General features: G+C 46.4%; 1 protein-coding gene across 3 annotated transcripts in view; it reads left to right on the plus strand.

The window, feature by feature from the left end:
* gry (trafficking protein particle complex subunit 11 gry) overlaps positions 1-12636 on the plus strand; it is a 175429-nt gene that overhangs the window by 33560 nt on the left and 129233 nt on the right. For all 3 annotated transcript variants that reach the window (XM_089564051.1, XM_089564050.1, XM_089564049.1), the window contains exons 6-7: positions 8200-8273; positions 9804-9900. In XM_089564051.1, coding sequence (XP_089420177.1) covers positions 8200-8273; positions 9804-9900 — 171 coding nt within the window. The remainder of the gene's footprint in view (positions 1-8199; positions 8274-9803; positions 9901-12636) is intronic.

Below are 12636 nucleotides of genomic sequence, written 5' to 3' on the forward strand. Positions count from 1 at the left end.
GACCATCATCCCGGAAGCGTGCGACACTGGGGGTGCGTCACGGGCAGAAACACCCGACAGCGAAAGGGTTAATGAGCTTCGAATGAGAAGAGTCGTAAGGTAGTAGCGCTTTCTTGGACCGTGGCTCATAAGCCCAGCAAAAATGACCAACAGAATTAAAATACAGGTGAATATCTAAAAACTGAATGGAATCGTGAGCCAGAAGTTCTATGGAAAAATTCAGTGACTTTATGATACCTTTGAATCGGGTTAAAATCGAGTCTGCAACTACACTCAAGTCATCTCTAGACGAAAGGTTGAGAAGAACAAGGAAATCATCTACATATCTAAAGACTCGTACAACGCGCTCATCGTTCAACTGAGACTGAAGCAAACGTCCAAACTTGGCAAGAAAAATTTCACATAGCACATAGCACATTTTTCTTGCTTGTAAACTGTTTGTAAACAGTTTCATGACCGGTGGCTATTCCACGCCTTTTCGTCTCTTTTTCTTTTACCGGATTTTTCTAGTTTATCACAGTTTTGTCATTCTTTCAAGTTCGCGCATGCGTGTCTTTGCTCGAGAAGGGATGTGTCGTTCGTTGATCGATTTCATTCAGTTGTAAGTTGTAGCCCCGTCCTGTCCTCATCTTTCTGTGTCCTGTTTAAACGCTACGTTTGTTCGTTCAGATTATGTATGACCAACTGGCCCCACAGTGTACTCTGTTAAACTTCATTTCTTCTACATTGGGCACTTTTATTTGTTCGCGTCCCCTTCAAGAGCAATGTGCGCTCTGCGCAAGCCTTATTGGCGTTTCAACATGCCGAGCCCGATTCTTCAATTACTGCCTACGGAAACGTTGCTGCCCTCCTGAACTGGCCGGGATGTTTGGAGTCGTCGGTGCTTCCACAGGCCACTGGATGCGGATTGCGAAAATCATAAAAGCGGAGTGCTGGAGACAAGTAGGCCTTCTTCAGGACTGGCTGCGACTGCTGTGTTTGAACTCGCAAGGAGCTGGCTCGTCAGATTTCCAAGGTCATGCAACCGCGGCGACGGAGTGGTTGTGGGGGAAACAACTTCAGAACCGCCCGAAGACGCCCAAGAAGCAGGTAGGAAAAGTTCCAGTTACGTTCGTGGGGAATGCCTCAGTACCAAGTGGAGTTCAGCGCGTTCTGGAAAAGGGCCCAAAGTTCAGTCTGGAGGTCACTGTCCCGAAGCATGAAATGCTTGCTTCGGTTCACAGAACAGCAGAGAAGGCCAGCGGCGAGGAGAGAACACATTGCATTTCGGAGTGTGTTGACACTCTCGAAAAGGCCTACACGTCTCAAACAAGAACAAGAAGACACTCGAAGGTGAACAAAGTCGTTGGGCACTTTCGTGATTCAAAGCTGTCTCTGATGCAATCTGATAAGGATGGAGGCTTTTTTTTTTTTTTTAAGGATGGAGAGACATGGGAGAGGCCTTTGCCCTGCAGTGGGTGTAGTCAGGCTGATGATGATGATGATTCTTTCTACAGAGTACCGATGCGGAAATGTAAGAAGAACTAGCTGAACAAGGAGTAATAGCAGCCCGACGAATGACCATCCGGAGAAACAATGCTGAAATCAAGACCAAACACATTGCCCTAACTTTCAATAGCACAACTCTGCCTGACTCCATCCACGCCGCATACCTCCATTGTAAAGTCCGCCCATACATACCAAATCTGAGACGATGTTTCAAGTGCCAGCGCTTTGGACACAGCATGTTGGCTTGCCGAGGTAAACCCACTTGTGTCACATGCGCAGAAGACACACATACAGAGGAAAGATGCGAACGCACACCAAAATGCATCAACTGCAATGGCGCACATGGCGCGTACTCCAGGTCGTGCCCAGTCTGGAAAACAGAAAAACAAATCATAACTTTGAAGACCACAGAAAACCTGTCCTACCTTGAGGCAAAAAAAACGCGTCTCTTTCCAACAGAAAGGGACGTACTCTGAAGCGGTGACGCGGGGACCGCCGCCGCCTTCAGTTTCTGTCGGCACACAGGTCGATCCGGTGGACCTGGTGTCAACGACCAAGTCCCCACCACAGAAGTCGGTGGTACAGTTCACAGGGCTGAAAATTTTGCGAGAAGACCACGCGATCCTCGCCGGAGGCCCTCAGGCCCCACTTTCAGCAGCGGCATCCTCGTTCACAGACACCTAGAACAGCTCTGCTGAACTGGACCTGTCGCCCCACCCCGCTAAGAAGGCAACTGCTGGCCCAAGAGACTCTGCCACTGGAGCAGGGCCTGGTTCAGCGGTGGCAACAAAAAAGACGAATGCGAAGGCCACGGGCCATCGCAACCAAGAAGCATCCTCCATGTCCACCGTGGAGGATATGGATGTCAGCGAAAGTCCGCCGACATCTAAAACACACGCATCCGCGGCGTCTCCGCGTAAATCCGGCGCCATGAAAGTGGCGATGGATTCAACTCCTGGTTCGCCACCGCTGCAGTGGCGGCGAGACTCCCTAGAGAAAAAAGGGAAACCACGAATCACTGCTCCTGAGAACAAATAACTTTCCCCAATCCCCAGCTTATCACATTGGCGTATCTAATACAAAAGAACTGTAGAGGTCTACACAGAAACTACAGACATAACCGATATGCTGAAAACAATGGCACCTACAGCTGTGTGCCTGCAGGAACCGAACCTTGGGCCACAGCACACAAACATCTTAAAAAAATATAATATATTTTCCGGAAAGACAGAGTGCAAGCTAGCCGACTCTCAGGAGGCGTCGCTATCATTACGCAAAGCGATGTCCCTGCAAGAGAGGTATCATTAAAGACAAACTTAGAAGCAGTCACAGTAAACATCATTAGCCATAAAACAATAACAATATGCTCTGTGTACATACCACCACACAACACAATTACAATGCATGACCTAGAAGAACTTCTGGAACAGTTGCCTGAGCCATATGTGATAATTGGGGATTTTAACGCACACTCCTCATTCTGGGGAAGTGAGCATACTGATTCCAGGGGTCAGCTCATCGAGGATTTTATTCTTCGAATAACATGTGTTTAATGAATACGGGAAAAGCCACGTACTGCTGCCCCAGCTCTGGAAAAATGACCTGCCTCGATTTAGCATTTGCATCACCATCGGTTTTTAATGATTTTATTTGGGATGTTTTGGACGACCCTCGGGGAAGTGGTCACTTACCTACGGTTGTAAAGGTAACATCAGCTACATTCATCCTCCCTACGAGGCCACGGCGATGGAAAATTCACCTCGCCGATTGGGCACTTTTCAGAACGAAGACCACACTGGAAAAAGAATATGCCGAAAACTTTACGATAGAAGAAATAAATGAAAAATTTGTGACATGCTTAACATCTGCAGCAATAGAAGCAATCCCACAAACGTCTGAAATTGCACGAAAAACACAAAGTTTGGTGGTCAAATGAATGCTCATTGGCTAAAAAGCAGCAAAACAAGGCTTGGGGCAAACTTCGCAGATATCCCACTGCAGGAAACTTGCTCATCTTCAAAAGGGCCAGAGCCAAAGCACGATACATTAGACGCAACACAGAAAGGGCATCATGGCAACAGTACATATCCTCCATAAATAGCTGAATATCATCAAAGAAAATGTGGGAGCAGGTGCGGAAATTCACAGGAAATTTTACTCCATTCATATTTCCAATGCTAACAACACCCGGTACTCAAACAACATTAGAAGAGCAGGCCAACATATTGGGTGAGCATTTTTCCACAGTTTCAAGCTCGTCCAACTACACACACACACATTTCAAAAGCACAAAACAATAGTAGAAAAACAAAAACTTCCCTTTGGAACATGCATACATGAAGACTACAATCAGCTTATTACAATGCAGGAACTAAACACATGTCTAACATCCGGTAAAATGACAGCACCAGGCCCAGACAATATACATTATGCCATGCTCGCTCACCTCTCTGAGACTGCCACAGAGGCTCTCCTAAAATGTTTCAATAAAATATGGATCAGTGGAGAAATCCCCCATGCATGGAAAGAAGCAGTCATAGTACCCTTCCTAAAACCTCGCAAACCACCAACTAGTCCCACCAGTTACAGGCCAATAGCACTCACTAGCTGTATAGCAAAATCATTCGAAAGCATTCTAAACATCAGACTAACCTTCATACTTCAGTCTCGGCAACTTTTAGATATACACCAGTGCGGGTTTAAAAAGACTTGTTCCACAACCGATCACCTTGTCCGCCTAGAAAACACCATCCGGGAAGCGTTCATCCACAACCAACACTGCATCGGGGTCTTCTTCGACCTGGAGAAGGCTTACGATACCACGTGGAGGTTCGGTATCCTCCGTGACCTAGCGGACCTAGGTATCTGCGGCAGGATGCTGAGCTGTTTGAGTGACTTCCTGACCAATCGCACGTTCAGAGTCCGCCTAGGCACAACCTTCTCCAAAACTTTTATTCAAGAAACTGGCGTACCCCAGGGGTGCATCCTCAGCACGACCTTATTCATCATAAAAATGAACTCCATAGGAAAAGTAATCCCAAAATCCATAATGTACTCGGTTTACGTAGACGACCTCCAAATAGCATGCACGTCTTCCAGCATACCTACCTGTGAGCGGCAGATAGAAATAACAATAAATAAACTGGCTACTTGGGCAGATAGAAACGGATTTAGATTTTCCCCTCAGAAAACAGTAGCGGTTCTGTTCTCTTTGAGACGAGGCCTGCAGGCCGACCCCACACTATATTTAAACCAAACCTCACTACCTGTCAAACAAGAGCATAAATTCCTAGGGATAACTTTCGATAAAAAGCTCACTTTTTTGCCACATATAAACAGCTTAAAGAAAAAAGCTTCCCAGGCTCTCAATGTGCTGAAACTACTGTCAAGAAAACGTTGAGGGTCTGATAGGGCATGCCTCTTACATATATATTGTTCTCTAGTTTGCTCTAAGTTAGACTATGGGTCCATAGTATATGGCTCAGCAAGACCGTCCCACATAAAACGACTGGATCCTGTCCACAATCTTGGTTTAAGGTTGTCTTCCGGTGCTTACAGAACTTCCCCGATACCAAGTCTGTATGTGGAAACTAATGAACCTTCCTTAGAAGATCAAAGAACTGCACTAACTTGTATACATACATCCTCAAAATCCTTTCACAGCCCAAACATCTCTGTTACCCAATTGTCACGAAATGCCCATCCCGAATACTCTTCAACAACAAGCCCCACGCGATTAAGCCGTTGCTCTTGCGCTTCGAAGAAAAATGCCAAGCACTGAACACACTAAATGAAATCAAAAATATTGCCCCGAGACACGAAGCGCTACCACCGTGGTACACTCTCCCCACAGTGTGTGACGTCACACTAACACGCCTCAGGAAAACCTGTACACCACACGACCATATAATACAAGAATATCTAGCACTACAAGAAAAATACAGAAATTACTCTGCCTTTTATACTGATGGGTCAAAAACTCATGCTCATGTAGGAAGCGCAGTGATACAAGGAAAAAATGAAAATGCAGTACGACTGCCCTCATGTGCTACAGTTTTCATCGCTGAGTGTTATGCCATTTGTGTTGCGGTACAGAAAATAACAAATGACAAAATAACAAAGTTTCTAAAGAAAGCCAATGTTTTAAATCTATTATAATGTAACCTCTATACACTTGACATAGATAGCATCATCTAACCTTGTGTTTGGCGCATGATAGCCATAGTTGCTTATGCGCCATAAAATCCCATATAACTAACTAATTAACTGTCACTACCTGCCCTAAATAGACATATTCTCTTACTACTTCCAGCACCTCGCTACCAACTGCGAACTACTGTTCCCTTGCTAGGTTGTTGAACATTACTTTAGTTTTCTGCATGTTAATTATTAGCCCCACCGTTCTGCTCTGCCTGTCTACCTCATTGATCATGCTTTGCAGTTCATGTCCAGAGTGACTTAGCAAGGCAATGTCATCAGCGAATCGCAGATTACTTAGGTATTCTGCATTAACTCTTATTCGCAACTGTTCCCATTCCAGGCCTTGGAATCATCATTTATTTTTCCCTTAAAAGCCCCACTGGGCCATTACATAAGGGGGGTGGGCGGAACCAATGGTAATAATGGGCCACCAAGGTAGAGCGCAAATGTGAATGGCCAGGATGGCAACAAATTCGTAGCGGTGAACAAAGCATGATGTATTCCTAGTGAATGAACGCCCATTCTGTGCACGTGCCGCTAAAGTTGATGCTGGGGGCTTCTCCATGCTATACTTTGGGCAGGCAGAGAGTCCAGGGATTTTTATCGGGTGGCAGTCATATGAGAGCTGTTGAAGACAAGCAGATGCACTCCAAAAATAGATGGCGTGGGGATCCAGGTTTTCCCACTTTCTTGTGCTTTGTCAACCTGACTGATTGGTCACTAGCACCAGGTGACACACTGCTCTGGGTGCAAACCCTGTTGGACAGTCGTCCCTGGATGAGATGCAGACAGAGCAGCTTGGTGGTGCAGGATGTCCAGAAATGAAGGCAGGCGTGCAGGTGATTCACTTTGACAAAGCGAGAGATTAACTTCCCAAGAAAGAAAAAAAAAACCTGTACACTCCGTGCGTCCTCCTAGGACGAGAAGATGTCTCGGCACCCTGAGGAGGCCATCATCATCATTTATTTTCCCTTAAATGCCCCAGTGGGGCATTGCACAAGGGGGGGGGGGGGAGGGGGGAACAAATGGTAATAACGGGTCACAAAGGTAGAACACAGTAAACGCATTGAAATTAACCAGGCAATAAATAGGTGAATAAAAAGGCTTTCTACAGAAATGAGGAGGGAAATAAGCAATCAATAAGTGTCTAAATTTCACTGAGTTGATTTCATCGACAGTACTGTCGGGAAGTACATTCTACTTGGATATAACAGTTGGCAAAAAGGAATTATTGAAAGTGTTACTGGCACCATGAATGCACTGAACACTGTTGCAATTAAACAAACGTCTGGAGGATCTCAAGGGAAGGCAGAATAAGGCTCTGACATAAATGCGGGAAATTATGATAAAGTGTGTGAAATAGGCAAAGTCTTGTTATCTTACTTCGTGATGACAGGGGAGTTAGACCAATGGAAGATTTGATATTAGTAACACTCAGCCGAGAATCATATTTGGATGTTATGAGACAAGCAGCTCGGTTTTGGATTCCTTCTGACGCCTGAATTAGGTGTTCTTGATGGGGGTTCCAAGTAGGTGATGCATATTCAAGTTTGGTACGGCTGAATGATTCATACGCAATTAGTCCGAGTGTGGGCGGAGAAAATGTAAGTGATCGTCTAATGAAACCTAGCGATTTGGAAGCACGTGCAGCAAGTGACTTGATGTGCTTTGACCAGTTCAGATTGGTTGCTATTTCTGTGCCAAGATACCTTGTGGGGTTTTGAATGGGGGGAGATAACTACATTCTCCCCGCTTAAGCGTGGCTGACACAGTTCGAACCACTCGACCCCCCCACCCCGTGATTTATGTACAATATCATGGATATTGTACAATTTATGTAGAATATCATGGATGCATAAAGGTGGTCAATTTGTTTTTGAACATTAATGTGTCACGTATGGTAGCAATGCAATCCGGAAGACCATTCCAACACTTGATAGCACGTGGCAAAGCAGAAGAATTAAACGCGAGTGTTTGGCCGAATAGACGTTGGAAGCTAAGATTATTATGTAGGCGACGTGAAGTGCGCATCGGGTGTGTAAGTGGCAGTGTGGACGCGTGACGACTGTATATTAGTTTCTGTAGTAAGCAAAGAAGTGCGATATCCCTACGTGTCTGTAAACTTGTTAGCGGTAAAGATAACAAAGATAAGATATTAAAGTAAGTGTTACCTTTGGTTGACAGTCATTCGCAAAAACCTACTCAAATCCACAGACAGCAACAGCGGTGCAATCATTAATTCATGTTTCCCTGGCAAAGGTGCTACAGAGATTCTCTGGGATTCAGAGCTGTTGTCGTTCCTGAGCTTCATTCTCGTTTGCTGCAACTGCCATCAGGCAAAAACAGGAGAAACGGTGCTGGTCTATCTTCACCTGGCTGTCTGCCGAGTAGCAAATAATTTGTGAAGAGGTTTCTGAGTTTTGTGTCCTTGTCCTCCATGGATGCCGCTTCAGTGGCCATTCCCTGAGGCAGTGTTGTGGAGTCACTCGTGCGCCTGTTGGCCTCTCGCAGCAACTGCTCATTCGGCACCAGTTCAAGATCGCCTTCCTGCACGAACTGAAGCAGGATCCAGGCATTGCCATCCGGTAAGGAAGCGTTTCGTTCGCGTTGGGATACTGTATTTACGCGATTGTAAGTTAAGCCATTTTTTTTTTTTAATTTGAAAATCCAAGGTGGGGGTCGACCTGCAATGGGAACTAAAGCATACACCGTAAATAAAGGCGAGACAAACGAAATATCGGGGATGCTACAGCGTGGTTGGAACTTTACATTTGCTCTGCGGCTCTACCCAGTAGCATTTGGCTTTTCTGCACACTTTTTCGGAAGGATTTTTCTTTTTTATTTCCAACTGTGCACTTGGCGCTGAAGGGAGTGTCGGTAGTTGGTGGAAGGGCCACTGCTCTCAAAAATCTCTTTTGAGCTGAACAACGACTGTAATCGATTCCTATTTGAAACTTTGAATATTTGCATGCCCCTGCCTGCTACTGGTGTTTGTTGTGCCTAACATTGCACATGTAATGTTTGGTGCAAAGGTACCATGATTGGGCTAAAGTGCCCGAGTGTCTGAGTGGGGAGCATATTGTAAGTAGAACGTGTTGTCGGGCTAGTTGGTTCAATACTTCAGACATGGGAGTTGTGCGAAACACACACACACACACTTAGGACAGGGTATGGGACAAGCGCAAACTTACAACTGATTTTATTCAAAGGACACAGCATGTATTTACAAGAAAAAAGAATGCACTTTTAACCTGCGCAGTGAAAGGATACATCAGGCGGCAATCAGTAGCACACCAAGGCCTGAACTTACATCTTCTTATTGAGAAAGGCTACCTCACTATTGGATAGTACAACCGAAGAATCACTGATACATGCATCTCCTCTTTTCTTTATGAAGTAAGCTTCCATAACTTCACGTGCAATTGAATTGCGACTCTTGCCCAGAACTGTAATCGCATTAAGCCGTGGCCGACAGTGACTGCAGGACAGGCAATGCTTTGCCAAATTGGATCCCTCCGCCGTTGTTTGCACTCGTCCCGTACCCTGTCGTGTGTGTGTGTGTTTCGCGCAACTGCCATCTCTGAAAGGAGCATAATCTACTAGGCTCCAGTCAACTCCCTAGCTTTTGCGATAGAGTAGGTGTGTTCATAACCTTCCCTGCATCATTGGTATACCGTTTTGAGTGGGCCCTTGTTGACAGCACGGTGGCTGCTTTCTCTCCACTGGTGCCTAGTCTGGCCCCATTGTTGCCTAGCTGACCTCTCCTTTGTTTGACGACAGCTGTGCGAGGAGCTTTCTCGGGGGCGCTGCATCCTTCCCTGCTACTGAGCAGTGCGTTGGGCGTCACCTGAGTGGGTCAGGCAGAGCTGTTGCTCAGAGAAGCAGCCTGCATTGGAGAAAGAGGTCCTCGTAAGCAGGAGAGCTGCATCATCAGCTCAGCAGTTGTGGAACTCGTGTAGAGTCCAGCTGCGTAATTGGATATGTGCACCCTCTCCTGTGCTGGACCTCGTAGATTTGGTTTCACAGGCACCTCATTGATTGTGCTGTTATTTTTCTTGTGTGGTTTTTACATGGAACATATTTGTTCTCTTACTGAGTTCTGTTTTGTTGCATAGCCACTACAAGCAGGCATATGTAGACCTGCTGGAACTGAAGACCACCGATGCCAACATTCTTGAAGTCAAGACTGTCGCTGGCATCTTGAACTACAAGGTGAGATGAATGCGGCATGCTGGTGCGTATCCTTCAGAAAAAGCAGCGCAAACAAGGAGGGGACAAAGACGAGACGACAGGGACGGGCGCTGAACTTGCTTTTGGTGTGACAGAATGCACTCTCTCACTCGCGTTCTGCAGAGCCGTGGCTATCGTTCACACATGCGCAAATAGGTCATCCCTTTTTGGGAAAGGGTGGTAAAGAGGCAGTGCTGACACAGCCCTCCCACAGACTGCATATCTGTTCAGATTCTGCGATTTCTCTTGTGATGTGTCCATTGCTATTTCTGGTTATTGAGGTGTTATCAAGTGCAGGTGAGCAGTCCTGGCAGGTAAGACTATGACTTGCGAGGAAACCTTCAAAATCTTTTCCCTCGCACGCATTTTTGACGTTCTTGGCGTGCTCTCGTAAGCTCTCGTTCACGCATCTTCCAGTTTGCCCAACATACGTTTTTCCACTACTTAAGGGAATCTGGTATACTACACCTTCTGTGCCTTCCACAAAAGGCCTATAACATAGTGACTGGCTAGTTTAGTAAAGCTGAGATCTGGGCGAGTTGGTATGCATTCATACTGGTGAACAGCACAAAAAGGCGGGACAACGACAAGACGGGACAACGGCAAGACGGGACAACGGCAATGCGGGACAACGACAAGGTGGGACAACAACAACGTCTTGTTGTCCCGCCTTTTTGCGCTGTTCATCAGTATGACTGGCTAGTTGGTTCTGCATACTGGAAAATTGCAGCGCAGCAGTAACAAGGACGAGACGAGAAGGACACAAACACAAGCGCTGACTAACAACTGTGTTTTTATTGCTCTGAGCCAGCCTTTATAGGAATTAGGCACAAAACAACAAAACAGAAACCAACACATCACCTCACGCATTCGTGGCACGATTATCGGAATTGTCTCCCGTTCCTCCAATCTTTCGTCCTACCATTGGTGTTCAGAAATGACATTTTTTGTTCACTAAGGCGCACAGAGGGGTTGCTGACACACTTATCTGCGCATTTTGATATCGCCAGAGCCTCTGCTATCAACCATGTAGTGGTGTCCCGACACTTGCGAAGAATAACCGCTCTTTCAAGGGCAGGGGTGCAGCCTTCACACTGGCTACAGTGTAAGGCGAGTTCCCCTGAGTTTGGGTCCCTTAGATTCCTTTTGTGCTCGTGTAGCCTTGTGTTCAGGCATCCCCCTGTTTGCCCTATATAGATGTTGCCACACGACAGGGGAATTGAATACATATACCACATCATTCTCGCAATCGACGAGATGTGGACGGTGCCTCGTCACGCAGTCGGGCTCACGTTCGGTGTCAGAATTTACTCCTTTGCACAACTGATGCAGTTTCTTCGCGGAAAATATCAACCCCCGCTCTGTCTCCTATCCTTTTCAGTTTGTGTGATACCGCATGCAGGTATGCTATCACAGCTGCCTTTGTTCGTCGTTCATTTGTGGTGGGCCCATTTCACGATTGTTTCAGCGTGCCCTCTGCAACAGCAATTAACAGCAATGAAAGGCCACCTGTGTTTTTTGCCACTGCCACGCTGCTGGGTTGCCTCCGGATCAACAAAGCTTGGGCAGAGAGCAGAGAACACGACTTTCACGTTGTAACGCTGGCCCACCTTCTTCGGATTGTGTGCGACAGTGTGTGCATGTGAGGCATCACCGCTACCTTCTGCCTGCGCTGTGTGCGGCCCTTGCACGTTTGCACCTGACTGCGCATCTCTTTCAGGAGGCCCTCAGCGACTGACACCACCAGGTGTGGAGGGTACCCAGCGCTCAGCAGTCTTTGAGCTTGATGGTAGAACGCTTCCAATGTAAGATGCGGGCAAGTTTTGCCGACAGCGTTCTTGAGGCACGACATGGCAATAGCTCGTTTAACGAGCTTTGAGTGGGCGCCATTGAAAGGAAGAAGTGGTTTGTTGGCGCGCGATTCATTGCACCAGCAGACACTGTCATCTTTAAAGTGAAACTGAATATCTGGGAATCTAATTTGGCCCTTGACAGGGGGTTCGTGGGTGAAGTCAAGAGGGTTCATCACCATTTGCAACGCAGCCAGTACATTTCTGCTAACACATTGAACCACTGTCAAAAACAATTAAAAAATCATCCACATAACGAAACACCTTGTGGGAAGCGAGGGAAGCAAGAAGTTGACAACCAAGTGAGCCAGCAAAAGATCACTCAGAACAGGGGCCATGCAGGACCTGATGCATATACCCTGTTTTGCAAGTGTGGTGTACCTTCAAACAGGATATAGTAGGCTGATTTGAGACAAAATTTTAAAACTTCTAAAAACCCCTAACTGCAACCCCCACGGTGTTTTGGAAAGCAATGGAGCCATATTTGTCAATGGAATGCTGAACGCATTCAAGCCTGGTGCATTTGTCAGTGTTAGTGTTAAAAAATTCTAAAACCTGGTTGGAGTTCATGGGTAAAAGCTTAAGATGGCGCTGTAAGAAACAAGCGACAGAGTGCTGCCATGTTCCAGTTTGAGAGACTATGGTTCTCAGTGGCACATCTACCTGATGGGTTTTCGCACTGAAAAAAGAACGCTGGCTGCGTTGCAAATGGTGATGAACCCTCTTGACCTCACCCACGAACCCCCTGTCAAGGGCCAAATTAGATTCCCAGATATTCAGTTTCACTTTAAAGATGATGGTGTCTGCTGGTGCAATGAATCACACGCCAAGAAACCGCGTCTGCCTTTCAATTGCTCCCACTCAAAGC

The sequence above is a fragment of the Amblyomma mixtum genome, chromosome 10 (assembly GCF_055824585.1).
Source record: "Amblyomma mixtum isolate Tamu chromosome 10, ASM5582458v1, whole genome shotgun sequence".
Lineage (NCBI taxonomy): Eukaryota > Metazoa > Arthropoda > Arachnida > Ixodida > Ixodidae > Amblyomma > Amblyomma mixtum.